The sequence below is a fragment of the Copadichromis virginalis genome, linkage group LG17, assembly GCF_057382275.1.
Source record: "Copadichromis virginalis isolate Kocher_CV1m ecotype Utaka linkage group LG17, C_Virginalis_male_GT1.1, whole genome shotgun sequence".
Lineage (NCBI taxonomy): Eukaryota > Metazoa > Chordata > Actinopteri > Cichliformes > Cichlidae > Copadichromis > Copadichromis virginalis.
This window is the reverse complement of record NC_140634.1, coordinates 37,487,136-37,504,740: the sequence shown is the minus strand read 5'-3', so window position 1 is coordinate 37,504,740 and position 17,605 is coordinate 37,487,136. Positions and strand designations below refer to the sequence as shown.

At 40.1% G+C, this 17,605-nt stretch overlaps 1 protein-coding gene and 1 pseudogene across 4 annotated transcripts; both read left to right on the top strand.

Moving 5' to 3' along the window:
• Nucleotides 1-568: 568 nt before the first annotated feature.
• LOC146689873 (sodium-coupled monocarboxylate transporter 1-like) lies at nt 569-5,443 on the top strand (annotated as a pseudogene).
• A 1,471-nt stretch (nt 5,444-6,914) lies between these two features.
• Nucleotides 6,915-16,925, top strand: LOC146689872 (sodium-coupled monocarboxylate transporter 1-like). 4 transcript variants are annotated; one of them, XM_085437684.1, is made up of 17 exons: nt 6,924-7,379; nt 7,742-7,861; nt 8,036-8,101; nt 8,212-8,263; nt 8,356-8,423; nt 9,252-9,290; nt 9,719-9,834; nt 9,936-10,076; nt 12,540-12,669; nt 12,762-12,850; nt 12,977-13,086; nt 13,213-13,280; nt 13,451-13,537; nt 15,602-15,816; nt 16,169-16,266; nt 16,400-16,488; nt 16,571-16,925. In XM_085437684.1, exons 1-17 carry the CDS (start codon nt 7,155-7,157, stop codon nt 16,673-16,675), a joined length of 1,818 nt encoding a protein of 605 aa, XP_085293810.1. In that variant the 5' UTR covers nt 6,924-7,154; the 3' UTR covers nt 16,676-16,925. The 4 variants fall into 4 exon arrangements, with proteins under 4 accessions (XP_085293811.1, XP_085293809.1, XP_085293810.1 ...); XM_085437683.1 differs by having other exon boundaries at nt 6,921-7,379; nt 7,742-8,101; XM_085437685.1 differs by lacking the exons at nt 16,169-16,266; nt 16,400-16,488; nt 16,571-16,925 and having other exon boundaries at nt 6,915-7,379; nt 7,742-8,101; nt 13,437-13,537; nt 15,602-15,698.
• Nucleotides 16,926-17,605: the final 680 nt, after the last annotated feature.

Here is a 17,605-nt window from a genome sequence, read left to right as displayed (position 1 = left end):
TTTACACACTCCTTGTGTTGTTGACATTTACAGGCTGTGTGCAAAAGGCCACACTCTTCAAATTCATGCCAACTAATATTTTTACGTCCAGTAGGTCTCCTACTAGAGCAAATGAAGCTTCAAGAAGCTTTGCGCTGGGATGAACCAATTGGATGAAAAGCTTCAGTGCTTCATGAAGCTTCATCTTCCCATCACTACTTATATGACTGTTCAGTACAGATATGAAGCCCAGCAATCATGTTTTACAGTCCTGTGGTCTCAGCCTCAGATACTTATCAAATCACACAAAGCTCATGTAGAAACGAACAAAACATGTTCTCCCTCATTACCCGCCTGTTTCCAATCAGTGCACGGCCTTAATCAGGAGTCTTAATCAGCGTCACCTGTGGAGGTTGTGGCTAACAACGAACATAACTATAGGTGTTTAGGAATATATAAGCTGAAGAGCTCGGACACATAGCGAGTTTGTGCGTCATGGAGAGCAGGGTTCGCAGTGATTTGTAAAGGCCTATCTGGCGTTATAGTTAGTTTTGCTCTGACTTGTAACAAAATGTGTGAGGACTTGGCTGGAGCTGACTCGTTGCACATAGCGGACTATGCAGTTTTTGTGTTGATGCTGCTGGTGTCCGCAACCATCGGCTTACACTACGCTTGGATCGGAAGAAGGCAGCAAAATACCCAGGAATTCTTAACCGGAGATCGAAAACTCACCGCTCTGCCCGTCTCCCTGTCACTGACCGCCAGCGACCTGTCGTCCATCATACTGATATCCATTCCGGTAGAGGTAATGTGCGGGATTGGCCTCAGATTAAAATTCTCTCATTGCACTTTCATTTTTTCCTGTGATTGGCTTTCCCCGCGAATATTTGACTTTAAACTGTACTTGCATAAGTATAAGGACCTTCCTCGTGGCAATTAATACAACATTTAAGTAACAGAAAAACTAATTGCATAGAACTTTGAGTTTATAGTAAAAACATTCTGTTAGCTAATAAAATATTCCAAGCTGTATTATTGGAAGTATGACTTTTATATTTAAAATATCTCAGATGAAATGTGCATTACATGTCTTTACACTGACGGTAGTTTAACTGGTCCAGTCCATTTGGCCCACGATGAAAAATGAGTTTGATAATTTTAAGAAACTCCATTCTGGGTTTCTTTGAGGCCTGGGCTTTCATCATCAGAGTTCAGCCTTTAACCTATAACAATTAGAATATTCTCAAGTAACACTCAAATATGATCAACAGTTAATTACGGCACCGGCCGGAGTACCGGGAGCAGTTTGGAAGAACAAGAAGACGCGGAGACTGTTCTAGATTGTCATCCCAAACTAACTCGGTTTATTCTTTTGTGCAGCAGTTTTTATAGGCAGACAACAGGTTTCAGTTCAGACCCTGCCCACTGGGTGGGGTGGTGTCCTTCGACAGTTGGAATCCTTTGTTCAGCAAGGGCAATAAAGATACACTCACAAGGCCTATAAATCTTATACAGAGGTCTCCTACATCCGTGAGTTCTGACACAACCCAGATGGTCTTCACATAAACATCTTCTGCAAGGGAGTGATAAGTAAAAGAGTGATTTGTTGGTGTTTTCCCTCAAACCTTAGTATCTACTTTCACACCATAAAATCTTCAGTTGACACAGCAAGAGAAAATGACGGTAACATAAAGAGCCTTGTTGAGTCACAGAATCTTCTGTCTAATATCATCAAAAAAAGTACCCAGTAAATGCTCCCATAATACTAAAATATCTAATATCCACGCTGTAATAAAAACATTTATTCAGGGTTGGACTCCTGTTAGTATTTCAAGTCTACTGCACCAACTCCAATAGCCCGACTGTGTGAATTGTTAAAACTTTATAAACCTGCATGTGTGTCATGGTCTTGCTCATTTTCCTGTTTGTTAAATTGGAAACGCTGCTTGTCTGTAGGTGTACCGCTATAGAGCCATCATAGGGTATGCTTGCTTCGGGCATTTTCTGGCCCAGGTGTTCACATGTGAGATCTTTCTCCCAGTCTTTTACAGGCTGCCCATTACCAGCACTTTTCAGGTATGTGTAGTAGCTTTTTGCAGATTGTGTACAATAACCAGAAGCGCGTCCGTAATTTAAAGGGAAGATATCAGTTTATTTGGTTTCTGGTTAAACCAGTTATGATTTATTGTGTAATAAAATGTTTGTTTGTTTTTTAATTAGACTGCTCTATGGTACAATAAATGCACCACTAGTTTGTTTGTTTTTTAAAAAAAGTCTGTTTGGATGCTGTATGAGTAACTGTCTTCTCTACCAAGTATCTGGAGCTGCGTTATAACAAAGTAACCCGTCTGCTGGTAACATTCCTCACTATTATTCAAACAGCGAGTATGGCAGTAAGCAAGTTTTAAGACGTGTTTGGCTAGGGCCACATATCTGTAACCAGATGGCCATTTGTCCTTTTTTTTTTTTTTTACCACAGCTCCTTTTGTCTGGACTTGCAATTTATGCTCCAGCCCTCGCATTAAATCAAGGTATAGTCAGGCCAAAGCTGACAGGTTCAGGAAACATTACTGCACAAGTAAACTTGTGGGTACTTGAGTGACCAGTATCTTAAATGTTCCCACTTCTCTGCAGTGACTGGCTGGAATCTGTGGGTGGTAATCGTGGTAACAGGAATGGTCTGTACGGCATACTGCGCATTGGTATGGAACAACAAAAGCTGCAAAAGTCATCTCTCTCTCTGCTATACATTTCCCTTAAACTGAACTGTTTCTTGCTTTGACTGTCTGGATTTAAATGGGCTCATTATTTCAGGGTGGAATGAAGGCAGTGGTTTGGACAGATGTTTTCCAGGTAGGCTTCGACACGCAAGATTACTGTTAATGCTACATAGCCTACATAGAAGAATATCAAATGAGTCAATTTCGAGTGCCAGGACATTTGGCTTTAATTCTAAATCACAATTAAACTTGAATTCTAGTTGTAGCAGTGGGGTAAATGTCTTGATATAATCCGATTTTTATCTTCTAGGTTGGAATAATGTTAGCCGGCCTTCTGTGTCATATCCAAGTGTCTCTCCTTAGGAGTCTCTATTCTGTCCAATTCACAAGGAGGAAGACTGAACTTTCTGGAGTGAGTATAAGGGAAGAAAGTAAAGTAACTTTAAGAGCCTGCATATTCAAACCCTTGCATTTCAATACTGAGGAATTGTTTTGGGAAATTGAGTACAATTTTGCACCATAATTCAAATGATAGAAATGTACAGTACATTAAAGTGTGTATTTGAGCCCCACTGTTGGAACTGAGTGCAACAAAAGCACTGCTTTCTTTACTTGGATTTAAATCACAGTACTTGAACTAGGCACGTTGATAGACTGAACTTCTGGAAACAAATTGCTTCTGTACTATAGTCTGAAAATAAGCCAAAGAACTCTGGCTGAACCCCAATATAGGGAGTGATTGTCCAGGTAAAGGCAAACATTTTTTTATTTTTTTTTAAACCGCTCTAAATGAATAAGTCAAAATGACTCAATAGCCCAGGGGTGTCAAACGTAAGGCCAAGGGGCCATAATTGGTCTACCAGAGACTCTGACCAAAGTAGATAAGAAAGAACAATCAATTATTATTATTTTTTTTAAAAGTGGGTCAACAGTAAAGACCTCCAACAATTTTTAAACTTTACACATTTCTTACATTTTAAGATGGTCCATTGATGGATTTGCAGCTATATTTAAATGTATAATTAAACTGTACAGAAAGGAAGTGACTGGTTCAGCCCATGTCTCCTGCAGTGCTAAGGCTTTGACATCCCTGCAGCAACTTCTGACATGTTTGACCATATTAGCGTACTCTAATCTACTCTTACTCGGGCTTATTTGGATAGATTGCAAAGATGCTGAATATGTTACAGTGCTGGGGTTTAAAATCACATTAACTTTTCTGAGCAAATATTATTCTGCCTTTTCACTACAGTATTGTCTTGTGACAAACACCAGGCCAGTTTTTCCTGGAAACCTCATTGACATATCTGTGTAGGCTCTTAGTCATCCATCATCAGTCATATAAGGAGTTACGGGTCATATTGATGCATTTGCGTGAAATCATTAGGGTCTGTAGTTACTGTTTTTTAAATATGAATAAAGTTGCACAATTGTCACTTCACTTTAGATGATTCATAGGTATACGGTTTTCCCAGTTTTGACTTGAACCCTCTGAGGCGGCACACATTTTGGACCATAGCCATCGGTGGGACACTCGGCTGGACAATGACCAGTGGAACTAGCCAGACTCAGGTTCAGAGATACAACTCCTGCAAGAGTATCACTCATGCCAGAATGTGAGTCATAATTTAATGGGAGGATTTTATAACTGAAACAATACTATCACTTAAAATGTGGAAAATTTTCAGGCTTGCATATGGAAGTGTAAAAATGTGCTAGTCAACTTTCTGCTTGTCTAATCTATTAAGTGCAGTGTACTTGCAAGCAGGACCATAGAATACTCAAAGTCTAGACTTGGTATGATTTAAGGACCCTCAGTCTTGTAACTAATGGGACCCGGATACAGTGCATCCATAAACAAGTGTAGATTTTTCTTAATGCCAGCCTGGCAAGAATGGAAATTTATCCTTTCAACTGTTTCACCTGGTCTCTTTCAGAGCTGTGTTCATCAGCGTGGTAAGTTATTCTTTGTTCCTGGGATCTGCAGTGTTTTCAGGATTGTGCCTCTACTCTTTCTATAAGGACTGATCCATGGACAGCTGGAACAATTTCTTTTTCTGATCAGGTATTGAGGTTCTGTGTCATAACTTATTCCCTTAAAGTACTAGTGGATCTGCCTGTGGTTTTACAAGCAACAAGTTGATCTTTGTTTCTTCATAGCTGCTGCCATATTTGGTAATGGATATCCTGAAAAGCTACCCTGGCCTCCCAGGACTCTTTCTTGCAGCAGTTTACAGTGGCACCTTAAGGTTTTATACTTTTATTTGCTAATAAAGTATTGCAGTTTCCAACATCAAAAGCTGGGCCTCATCCTGTACTTAATGCATCTTGTTTCCTAGCTGGTTCCATCAGTTAAATGATTGTCAAATGTTACGTGAATGGTTGCAGACCTTTTAATAACTTTTATTAAGCTCAGCACAGTCTCATCAATCATCAACACATTGGCTGCAGTGACTCTAGAGGACCTGATCAAGCCAAATGTCACACTGACTGACAGACAATTGCTTTACATCTCCAGAGCACTGAGTACGTACCTGATCTGTTCACAGTACATGGTGAACTCTGTCCTTTGAGCACTGGTATGTGACTGAGGCTAAAGCTGAATTAGTTATAAATCTTCATGATTAAAATGTCAGTTTTTACACGAAGTTGTTGCAGGTTGCAGTATTGGAGGGTTGTGTGTTTCTATGGCTGGCCTGGCATCACTTATGGGACTACTTGCTCAGGTAGTGAGAATCTGTTGATACAAGTCACAACATGAAAATACATAAATCTTAAATGTGGCCTACCAAACACTTGGACTTTTTAAACATGTGCGTGTGTATATAAAGCATTTAAGGTTTCACTTAGGATGTTTTGATGAAGAATAATCATCGGTGAGGTCAGTGGAAGTCCTGTTTGGTCTGTTTGTTTTACTTTTACTGGAGAAGCACAATGTTTAAACACGTTCAATAAAGGCGCTTAGGAGGCTATTGTGGAGCAGGGAAATTATTTTACTGCTATTGTTAAATAATTGTCATCATTACCATTGCATTAATAATATAATCTGGAGTTTATATTGCATTCAGGGGTTGAACAGTGTGTCTTTCAGAAAGGCTAAAAGTCACAGGCTGACAGGAAACAGGCTTGCAGAGAGTTTGCAGAAGCAAGAAGTTATTTTGAGCAGCAGGCTAAGACGAGGCTTTAACAATGTAACAGATAGCTTTAAGATGGCCTTAAGATGTTTATGATGATGTTAATTTTGTATTTCAGGTGCAGTTATGACTATTTTATACACAATGCATATCTGTGCTTATTAAAGAGTTGGAGCTCGGTCAATTAATTGGGGGTTGGAAGCTTTGTTCGGCGCGATGTCCGGACAATCTATTGTGCAAGTGATTTGGAGCCATAGAAGGAATTGCAATACATGCTTACAAAACACTTATATATCAGGTCATTTCATATTAAGGTTTTAGTAGAGGTTCTTGGTTAAAACATTTATTTAGTAGAAGACATACACATAGTCTCCGTGAGCCTCTGGTCTAGTGAAAGGTCAGAAGTGCAACAGGTGAATTAAGAAAGAGCATTTGAGGACGAGACACAGACAGTTAGTAGGTGAAGAGGTGACACAAAGAGCATGTGGGGTCAACACACACACACACACGAGTTAGATTTATTTAGAGGAGAGATTAGTCGTGTCTCGGCAAGAAAGAGGAACAATTCACTTTAAGGCAAGAACGGAAAGTACCAGCCATGAAAATAGAAGATGATCTTCTGGGTTAAAAGTCATTGTGGTGTTGATCTGATCTATGTATAAAATGTATCTGTGACGCATGAAGGGGCGTCAGTAAACAAGTCCTGACGGTATAAAATCTGTGTATGCTTTGAGGAAGTCGGAGATCACTTGCTGTCGGCGTACAGAGTGTTCTTCCCACACGTGTGTATTCATTAAAATCATTGTTTGACCAAGAGCTCCTGGACCATGGGTGGTTTGTATTCTCCTTCCTCAATTTTGAACCTTAACACTATAACAGTGTGTCTGCAATAACTGATTATCAAACCTTTAACACAATATCACAGAGGGCCCAGAACAAATACACATGGTGTTCCAAATGCAAACACAGCGTAATCTGCAGAAACGACCCAAATCCCAGGACAAAGAGCACGTCCCTATCTGACATCCACCAGCCACAGCACAAGAAAGAGGTCCTTTAAACATGCATCCAGTTTTCTGGTGGTGGCACAAAGCACTATTGTTACCCAAGTTTTATGTGTTTGGGTTCACACTCGAAATTCTAAACTTTATTCATTAACTTTGAGCTTAACCTGAAAGGACGCGTGCGCGCACCGCCTGGAATAATTTATCTTACAATTTAATAGAGTACCTGGAGGTGATGACACCGCCTTCCCAGTGATCTACAAAGCACTGCCTGATAAACGCTTTAGCTTTATTTCAGTTTTGCTCCGACTGATAAAATGTCCGGGGATGCTCACTTGCTCGTGGCAGCAGACTATGTGGTGTTTGCTGTCGTTCTGCTCCTGTCTGCTGCTGTTGGTTTTTATTACGCCTGGAGAAGCAGGAAACAAGGAACCTCCAGGGACTTTTTAACTGGGGGCCGAAAACTCAATGCCCTGGCTGTCTCCATGTCCCTCACTGCCAGCTACATGTCATCCGTCACTGTGCTCTCCAACCCAGCCGAGGTAACGTGTCGGGACTGTCCTGGATCTGCACTCAGCTTCCTCAGCGCACAAACATTTATTCAGAGCTTAAATTAGAATTTTATAAAATGCGTAAAACTGTGATTTCTGTGCATTAGAAGACGGCTGGAGTCAGCTAACCGAGCATTACTTTGAGTGCACCGCTTTCAATTTCAAACAAATCAAATAACGAATTTAAAGTCTTCGTGTTACTCACCAGAGTTCAGCACTGTTCATATGTTGCTCCAAAGCTCGTTCAGTATCAGCAGCATCAGCGTTTCAAATGATCTCCGGCAAAGTTTCACCAGCCAACCAGCTGTTTTGCTATTTTGTGTTTCCATAAATCTTTTTCAACCTGTCCGTAGGTGTATCGCTACGGAGCCATATTTGGCTATTTAAGTATTTCCTATGTAATAGCAGTGGTGTACACATCCGAAGTCTTTCTCCCAGTTTTCTACAGACTGGCCATCAACAGCACATATGAGGTAACTGTGGTTTTGTTTTCAACATTATTTTTGCTATATTTTAAACTGTTGTCTGGGCTACACCTGTCAGTAAGTGTACAAAGTACTAGCTTTGAATTGGAGGGAGTGAGGGGAACTAGAAGTTTCATGTATCAGTATCAATATGCGTCTTTTCTCTGTCTGGTCTCTGCCAAGTATCTGGAGCTGCGTTTCAGCAGAGCCACTCGTCTCCTGGGAATGCTGATCTTCTTTTTTAACGCAGTAAGAAGCCAGTGGTTCAATCTTTGTAGTGCTTTGACTTCTGCACATAAAACTACGTTGGTATCAGCAGAGACATGTTGTTGCTGTGACTTTCTAACTTTTTGCCACAGTTGCTCTACACTGGACTTGTAATTTATGCTCCAGCTCTGGCTTTGAACCAAGGTATGTCAGCTCCAGTTCACAGCAGTTAAGTTCGTGAAGGGATCTTGAACAAGAGTGTTTCCCCTGTTAATGAATTTCCCTTCTTTTTGCAGTGACTGGTATGAACCTGTGGGGTGGGATTATTTCAACAGCCACTGTTTGTACTTTGTATTGTGCACTGGTTAGTAAAACATTTATTACATACGACACACACACTGCAGTGCATCACATTGTCAGTCGAACCTCATCGAGCATCACTAAGCCAGGAACCTTAAGAGACCCCCACTTTCACATTCAGCAGAGATTAAATGAGAATATTTACATTTTCCTAAAATTCACGAGGTCCCCTTCCCATTTACCCTTTAAAACAAAATATCTCTCATTTAACATCACCTCTGATTTCTTGACGTTTTCATTTGGATGATTTAATTCAAATGATTTGTTTTGTTTCATGAAAAATATGTGCCCATTTTTAAAATTTGATGTTTTCACCTGCAATCACTAAGGGTCAAAAGTTGAAACCGTGATTGCATAATGTGTTGCGTCACCTGTTTTTTTTTTTTTTCTAAAAGTCTGCAAACATTTGAAAGCTTAGAAACCAGTTGCTGTAGTTTACAGAGCACAGTGTTTTCTCATTCATGGGTAATCTAGGACTTCAGCTTTTCAACAGTCTCCACAAAAAATGTGACTCTTCAGACAGGACAAATTTTCACTTTGCTCCACTGCAGATTAAACAGAGGTATACAGCTGCCTGTGGATGCATTAGTTGTTATTAATCTCTGGCACTTTTCCTTCGCCTGTCCATTGTCCTGTCCCCCCCTTATTAATGTACTTGTTACTGAAAAAAGTAACGTCGTTAGTGACGCCGTTATTCCCATCACTTGTGCTTTCTGAAAATGTTCTACTACAGAATACGGTCACATATTTCCACGTTATGCATTCTGTTCATTAATACAGCTTCCTAACCTTTTTGACAGAGATTTTTCTTGTTTTGTGGCGTTTGTTACAGGGTGGCCTGAAAGCTGTGGTGTGGACAGATGTTGTTCAGGTAGGGTTCTGGATCAAATAAAACGAAAAAAAAATACACAAATGCCTCCAAATAGTTGTGGTAGATGGCTGCCCCTTCCTGACGTTCACGTTTCTTCCTGTTAAAAGGGAGTTTTTTGGTTCACACTGCCATTTGATTGCTGGCGTTTTCTCTGGATTGTAGCGTCTTTATCTTACAATATAATGTCCTTTTGTTATGATTTGGAACCATATAAATATATTCCATATTCTATGTAAGTAAAACTGAATTAAATTGCAATCAGGTTTCAGTCTAATTTTATCGACACCACAACCACGTTTGAGTCATGTCTTGATTCTTTGCAGTATTCATGTAAATTAGCAAGAATTTGATAACTGGGACCAAAATCTGTCAACATAGTTACAGAATACAGATCTGCCAACCAAACAAATCTCTGATTTTTCTTCCAGATTGGAATAATGTTTGCAGGCTACATGTCTGTTATAATCAAAAGTGTGATCTTAAAAGGAGGAATCTCCACTATCTTGTCAGATGCCCAAGAAGGAGGAAGAATTAACTTTGTGGAGTGAGTATATGTGTGTGTGTGTGTGTGTGTATGTGTATGTGTGTGTGTGTGTGTGTGTGTGTGTGTTATACTAAAATCATCCTTTCATTGTGTAATCCCAGCTTTGACATAAACCCTCTGAGAAGACACACTTTTTGGACACTAGTCATCGGAGGGACAGTTGGTTGGAGTGCAGTTTATGGGACCTACCAACCTCAAGTTCAGAGATACAACTCCTGCAAGAGCATTAAACATGCCAGATTGTGAGTGATTCAAAGGAATGTATTCCTTCCTTCCTGTTTAGCTTGCAAAACTAATAATTAAAATAATAATAATAAAAAGTTTTTTTTTTAAAAAGCAACAATATATGACACGTCTATTTCCACATCTATGTAAATTCTGATTCAGCCAAAGACACTACATTGGTGGGGTTTGCTGGCAAATGACACGTTCTTATCATAAACTCGGAAAAGATAGCTATGAAGCTATTATAAATGATGACATAATTTAATTTAATTTAATTTAATTTAATTTAATTTAATTTAATTTAATTTAATTTAATTTAATTATTTCACACTTGGTCAACAGTTTCCACAGTTAGTTCTTTCAAACAAACCAACTACACTTTCTGTCAGTAAAGCACTGCAACCACGTGTGAAAAGGAGCAGGCAGAAGAATATATTCTTATTAAACCCTGCCCCCTATCTACAATCCAACTTATTTCGCAAGTGGGCACCAAAAGTCAAGGAACAAACTAACATTAACACTTATTTCCAGTCCTAACTCAAACCAAACAACAAATTTACAATCAGAATATACCACTCCACCAGGCACGTGCAGAGGGGGGGCTAGAGGGGCTTGAGCACCCGCCCCTTTCCTGATGGGTGCCCTTTTGATAAGGCAACTTTTTAAAAAAAATTATTTATTTTTTTATGTGTGTGTGCGTGCGGAGTCCTGTCTGTGCCCCTCAACAATAATATTTAACTATTAATCACAGTTTTGCTAAATAAAAGGATCTGGCTTGCATCAGTCACATGATCACATTTAACCAATGATCGCCCTCGACGGCAGAACGCGCTGGTTACGAGACGGGAACGAGCTCACAAAGAGCACGCGCATTTTTAGTGGTCCGGAGCTGTAGGAGAAACACAAGTTAACTCAGAGACACAGACTGATGCGACAAAACCAGTAAGTAGGTGTACAGCGTACACTGTAGTGTGTAGCACCCAGGAGTATTAGCTCATTACGTACACGTTGGTAAGATGTCTTGTGTCAAATGACGAACTGAAACAAACGAGCGTGCTGTGTGTGCAACAACGTGACAAACATTACCTGTCCTTTTATTAACTGCACAAGTAGTGCTGGTCATAGCTGCTGGCTACCTGTGTAAGGCTGTCATGGGTCTGTAGCTCTGTCACCGTTTTAGGGAACATATTTAGTTTTAAAGTATTTAGAACATATTTAGTTTTAAAGTAAGTTTCCGGGCTTTTCCTGCCTTTCTGGAGGGATTATATTTCACTAAAAAACGATCTAATATGCATGTCCACATAATTATGCATTATAATAATTATAATACATTAAAAAAACACACGCTGTATTTTAAAGAACATACATTAAGAAGCAGATTATATTAGATTTATATTTTAAATAAGACAAAATTTGGATTTTACAGCAGTAAAATGATTGTATCTCTACAGTTTAAAAATGTAATAAGCTTTGCCCCTGCACAGAGTGGATAGTGAAACAAATGGAATCATCATAATGACATTATTTCATATTTATTACTTCCCCCTCCTCATTGCTTTATTATTGTAGCTCTAGTAATAAATAAATTAAAAAAAAAGATTCTGGATCAGCACCATGATGCCCATAGTATATACAGTATTCTGAAGAAGGTCTAAAATGTCATTGTGTGTGCGTGCATGTGTGTGTTTCATTTAGATGGATTTTTAAAAAAAATATTACTCATGATATAACATTGTCCAGACATGCCTGGTAAGGACATGAGGAGGAAACAGCAGGAGCTGTGTGAGGCTACTAAAGGCAGTGCTATAACATTTTTCTGTCATCATTTTATTATAGATTAAGTGCAAGAGTTGTTAGGTGTGGATAATTAGATTATAGTTTATTGCAATAGCAAGTTGTGCCTTGTTCTCAGATAGACAGCAAGTGGAGAGTGATATATGAAATGATGGGATGGAAGGAAGAAGAGAAGCAAAGAGTGAATCACAGGCAGAGCCTAAATTATTTCTCACAGTTTTTTGTTGCCTTATGGTCCCAAGCGCTGTCACCAATCTTTGCATTTTGTTATTATCTCATGACACTTGTTTAATCAGCTACCATCTCTCCTATGGACTTTTTAATGTCTACAGTCTCAGATCAACACAGCCCTGCCCTTCCCATATTAGATTCTTGATGAATGTGTGTTGTTGTTATTCAACCTGGTTCAATGTGCCCCTTTTTAACTTTGAGCATCCGCCCCTTTAAACCTCTCTGCACGGCCCTACACTCCACATAGTAACGAGGAGAAAAGATAAGTAAATAAAATAAATGAAACAAAAAATAATGGATCCTTATTCAATTAACTCCAACTTCATTCACATTCTTCATATTGAGTTATCGTTTTAGACATCATCAGCATACAGTGATAAGAAATATAATCTCATTTGCTATGCTACACTGATTTTTGTTTGCATACGTCACTTTTTCGTGTTGTGTTTTTTCAGAGCTCTCTTCATCAACGTGTTAGGCCTAGCTTGCACCCTGACATCGTCAGTGATTTCAGGGCTGTGTCTTTATTCGTTCTATAAGAACTGTGACCCATGGAAAGCTGGACAAGTTTCATCACCTGATCAGGTCCATACACATAAACAAAGAAACCACAGGATGTTTGTTTTTATTCAAGTTATTTTATGATCTTAAAATAAAAATCTTTTTTTCCTTTACAGCTGTTGCCTTATTTGGTGATGGATATCTTGGCAGATCACCAAGGTCTTCCAGGACTATTTTTTGCTGCAGTATATAGTGCCTCTCTGAGGTTCATACAACATAATTTGATATATTTTTATTCATGTTGCATGTAACATTTAAAGCTGTGCCACATTTGAAGTGTCAGTTATGTCCATTAGTCCAGAGTAAACATGGTTCATTTCTTCATGTTCAGCACAGTTTCTACTTCAATCAACGCAATGGCTGCAGTGACCACGGAGGACCTGATCAAACCACGCATTAAACTATCTGAGAAAAAGCTTCTCTTAATCTCCAAAGGGCTGAGTAAATAACGAGTTTCCTGTTGTTTGTTTATAACACAGACTGCATGTTATATTAGATTAATTACTGCTACATGGATGCGGCTGGTAGTCGATAAAAATGTCATTTTGTGATGTGATGTTTTTGCAGGTGTGTTTTTTGGAATTGTATGCGTTGCCATGGCTGGACTGGCATCACTCATGGGACATATTATGCAGGTAGAGGGATCTGTTAATGCAGAGCTGTCAATGTGTTCAGGCAAACACATCCAGGAACGTTGTTGTTGTTTATTAGAAAGCATGTTAGTTACGTAAATAAGTAAATTTTTCACCTCAGTAAATACGACCATTCTTAAAGTGTTTTTTGAGCTGCAGGTCTCTTCAAACAGGCAGTGTCCATCATTTGGGGGGTCACTGGGGGTCCTTTACTCGGTCTGTTCAGTTTGGGTGTCCTCTGTCCATTTGTCAACTCCAAAGTAAGTCCATTCTCATTTTGGTATTTTCCTAAATCAACCTAACATCAATTTATCATCGTATAACATAGTACGGGAGCATTTTTCTTATTAACAGTATTAAAAAACACTTTATTAAATGCTTAATGTTTTTAAAAAAATGTTAACAGCAGGATAAAAATAATAATGACCAAACTCAGGGATGTGTGCCGAGTCCCCTGCTGTACGCTCTATACACTCACGACTGCACCCCCCACCCACCCACCCAACATTCGTATGCTGTAAATATTAACTTTAACAAGTTTGCTGATGACACAACTGTGATTGGGCTCATCATGACGGGAGATGAGTCTGCATACAGGGATGAAGTCGAAAATATGTCATCAAGGTGCAGCTGAAACAATCTGGTCGTCAATACCAAAAAAACCCCAAAGAAATAGTAGTTGACCTCAGAAGGAACAAATCTGACCCCCAGCCCATACACATTAATGGGGACTGTTTGGAGAGGGTCTCTGACTCCTGGGCCTGCACCTGGGTAGTGACCTATCCTGGAAAACAAACACCACAGCTATGATCAAGAAGGCACAGCAGCGACTCCACTTCCTGAGCGTCCTGAAGAACAACGCCTTAGCCAAGGAGCTGCTAGTGTCCTTCTACAGGTGCTCCATTGAAAGTACACTGACACACTGCATCCCAGTGTGGTTTGCCAGCAGTACTGCTTAGGAGTAAGCATCACTCCAGAGGGTCATCAACACAGCACAGAGGATCATCAGCTGTGATCAAGAGCTGTACTCTTCCCTGGAGGAGGTGTACAGGTCCTGCTGCCACAGGAAAGCCTACAGCATCCAGAAGGACACCGTGACAGTTTCACCTCTCATCTGAGAAGCTTCTTCAGTTCTAAGGTCAAATGGTGGGGAGTCCCAGATTTAAACCTAGTGGTAGTGTCCCCCTGCAGAGGGACAAAAGGACCCCCTGATGATCCTCCAATCGCCTGAGCCAAGGTGTGAAACTGGGTGTGGGTCCCAATCAGCCAGGGTTTCGGGTGAGTTCATTGTGAAACCTGGCCCCACCTTATCATGCGAATTCCTGAGGTCAGATGGCCCAGGATGTGAGTGGGCGTTAAGGCGTCTGGGGAGGGATCTCAAAACTGGATTATAAATGGCAGACAGTTGGTGTCGTAAACCACCGCCTCTGTTCAAAGATGGTCGCTCACAGTGGACATAGATGGCTTCTTTCACTCCTCTCTCAAACCATCTGTCCTCTCTGTCCAAAATGTGAACATTGGCATCCTCAAAAGAGTGACCTTTGTCCTTAAGATGCAGATGGACTGCTGAGTCTTGTCGTGTGGAGGTGGCTCTTCTATGTTGTGCCATGCGCTTGTGAAGTGGCTGTTTGGTCTCTCCAATGTAGAGGTCTGGGCATTCCTTGCTGCACTGTACAGCATACACCACATTGTTAAGTCTGTGTTTTGGGGTGTTGTCTTTCGGGGTGAACCAGTTTTTGTCTGGGCGTGTTGCTGGGTCTGAAATACACCGGGATGTCATGCTTGGAGAAAACTCTCCTGAGTTTTTCTGATACACCGATAAGATTCTGATAAGAAGGACAGACGCAACAACATTGTCATCCCCTATGTAGCCGGTGCAACGAGCTCACCCGAAACCCTGGCTGATTGGGACCCACACCCAGTTTCACACCTTGGCTCAGGCGATTAGAGGATCATCAGGGGGTCCTTTTGTCCCTCTGCGGGGGGATACTCCCACTAGGTTTAAATCTGGGACTCCCCACCATTTGACCTTAGAACTGAAGAAGCTTCTCGGATGAGAGGTGAAACGTCTTCAAGCAACTTAAAGAAGTCCAGACGCTTTTCTTTGCAAGCTCCTTTGACTACGATGACCTGGATGACTGAGAACCTTCACAGACAGACTTGTACATACTATTTTTTTTTCTTTGTTTAAAATTTATCGTACATCTATACTTGTTTCTCTTAACAGTGCCCCCTTCCACTTGTACTGAATGGGTTTACATGCAGTTTTTGTTGTTCAAAAGCGCAATGGCAATAAAGATTCTGATTCTGATATTTGTCCACAGGGAGGTCTATGTGGTCTCGTGACAGGATTGGCTGCAGCTGTCTCTGTGAGCATTATAGGGATGATATCCCCTTCTCCTCCTGAGATGACCCGACCTCTCTTTCTGAGCACTGAGGGTTGTAACTTTACTACTGGTAGCAGTTTCAATTGGACTACCCCACTGCCAACAGAACCAACTCTTTTTACCACAACCCCAGGACAGAATACTGATGACATGTAAGTGTGGTCGGGTCTGTCTTGAATGAATGAAATATTATCTGGTGAGATGGGATGACGGAGCTTTCCTATAATGAACGAAAGTATAGTAAAATAAAAAAAAGGCCATATGATTTAAAAAAAAGTGATATAGTAAGGGGCAATGTTGTGAGGTCATTAATAATAATAATAATAATAATAATAATAAACCTGGTGGAAAGCATAAATGTGCCCTAGTCTTGTTGAATATATTTTTCATTTGCAAACTGTCTTCACAAATTCCTTTGTAGCCTTCAGAATACTTTCATAATATGGTGTAATTACATTAATAAGACATTTGTTAACAAGATATCTACTAATCTCTCACCACCAGACATGCGGTTCAGTGGCACTCTCCATCCTACCTTTACTTCGGTGTCATTGGAGGTTTAACATCTGTTATTGTTGGAATAATCATCAGTCTCTTGACAGGTAAAAAACAAATGAAATAAAATAAATAAAGATTTTGTCATTAATTACCTGTACTTGGGAATGGATCTGTGATCTCATTTTCTTATTATTTCATAAGGACTTTTTGTATTTGTTCTTCCACTCATCATTTCAGGGGGATTGAGGGAGACGGTGGACCCAAGACTTATGCTAATGAAAGAAGACACTCTTTCTTATCACCTGTTCAAACGTGTCAAAGATGGGGTACGTGCTGAAGAGCAAAGGTATCAAAAGCAACCGACTGATGACAGGCGCTCAATTCTGTCTTGTACTTTTCCTTCCTTAGGTCATGGGAGGAACAGACAATGTTGGTCAGCCAAACAAGGAGGATGGAATCAATAAACCTGCAGTAGGGAAATTTGACAACAATACCCGTGTCTCATCTTTTTAATGACTGATACAGCTGAAGAATTTCACAACAAAGCTGCTGTAAAGCTCAAATCCAGGATTGTACTCATCTGACTTCATAAGAAATGAGACCAAAGGAACTGAGTTGTCAGCGAGAAAATAATGTTTTTATTTTTCCAGTGATTCAGTAAAAAGTAGAAAGCACTTCTTTCAAATATCTACTTGTGTACATGATGATTGCATGTTTCTATTGTTTAGATTAACAAATTATTAATAAAAAGCCACATGATAAACATTCCAATTCAAATTTATTGTACAGCGCCAAATCACAACAACAGCTAACAGCTTCAAGGTGCTTTATATTGCAAGGTAAACCCTACAATATGACCCCCATATTACCAAGTACTTTGGTTACAGTGGGAAGAAACCCAAATGTCAACAAAGCTAAGGGCGGCGAGGCGTCATTGCGGGTGCCGCTCAGTTTTCAGGCCCCTCTTCTGTGGAACCAGCTTCCAGTTTGGATTCGGGGGACAGACAGTATCTCTACTTTCAAGATTAGGCTTAAAACTTTCCTTTTTGCTAAAGCATATAGTTAGGGCTGGACCAGGTGACCCTAACTGTAACATCAGTAAAACCTTTTCTCTGAATGTATTATTATATTATAGGCGACTGTTGTTGTGGTTTGGCGCTATATAAATAAAATAAATTGAATTGAAAATTGAAGGCTGGCTTCAGGTACTGTCTGTAGTACGCTGCTCCCCAAGGGTATTTACGGCCAAGATACAGGAGCTTGTTTGGAGATGAGAGACACATTTTTAAAGCTCTACAGCATTGCACACCACCCAGCCTTTTCTGTTTTAACACCAGTGTACTCACATTTTTGTACAGCCTGAGAACTTCAGTTTTTGGCCATGGTCTTTCACACTTTTCAAAGCAGAAGAGGAGAAAGTGAAGGCCAGGAGAGAGAGCACAC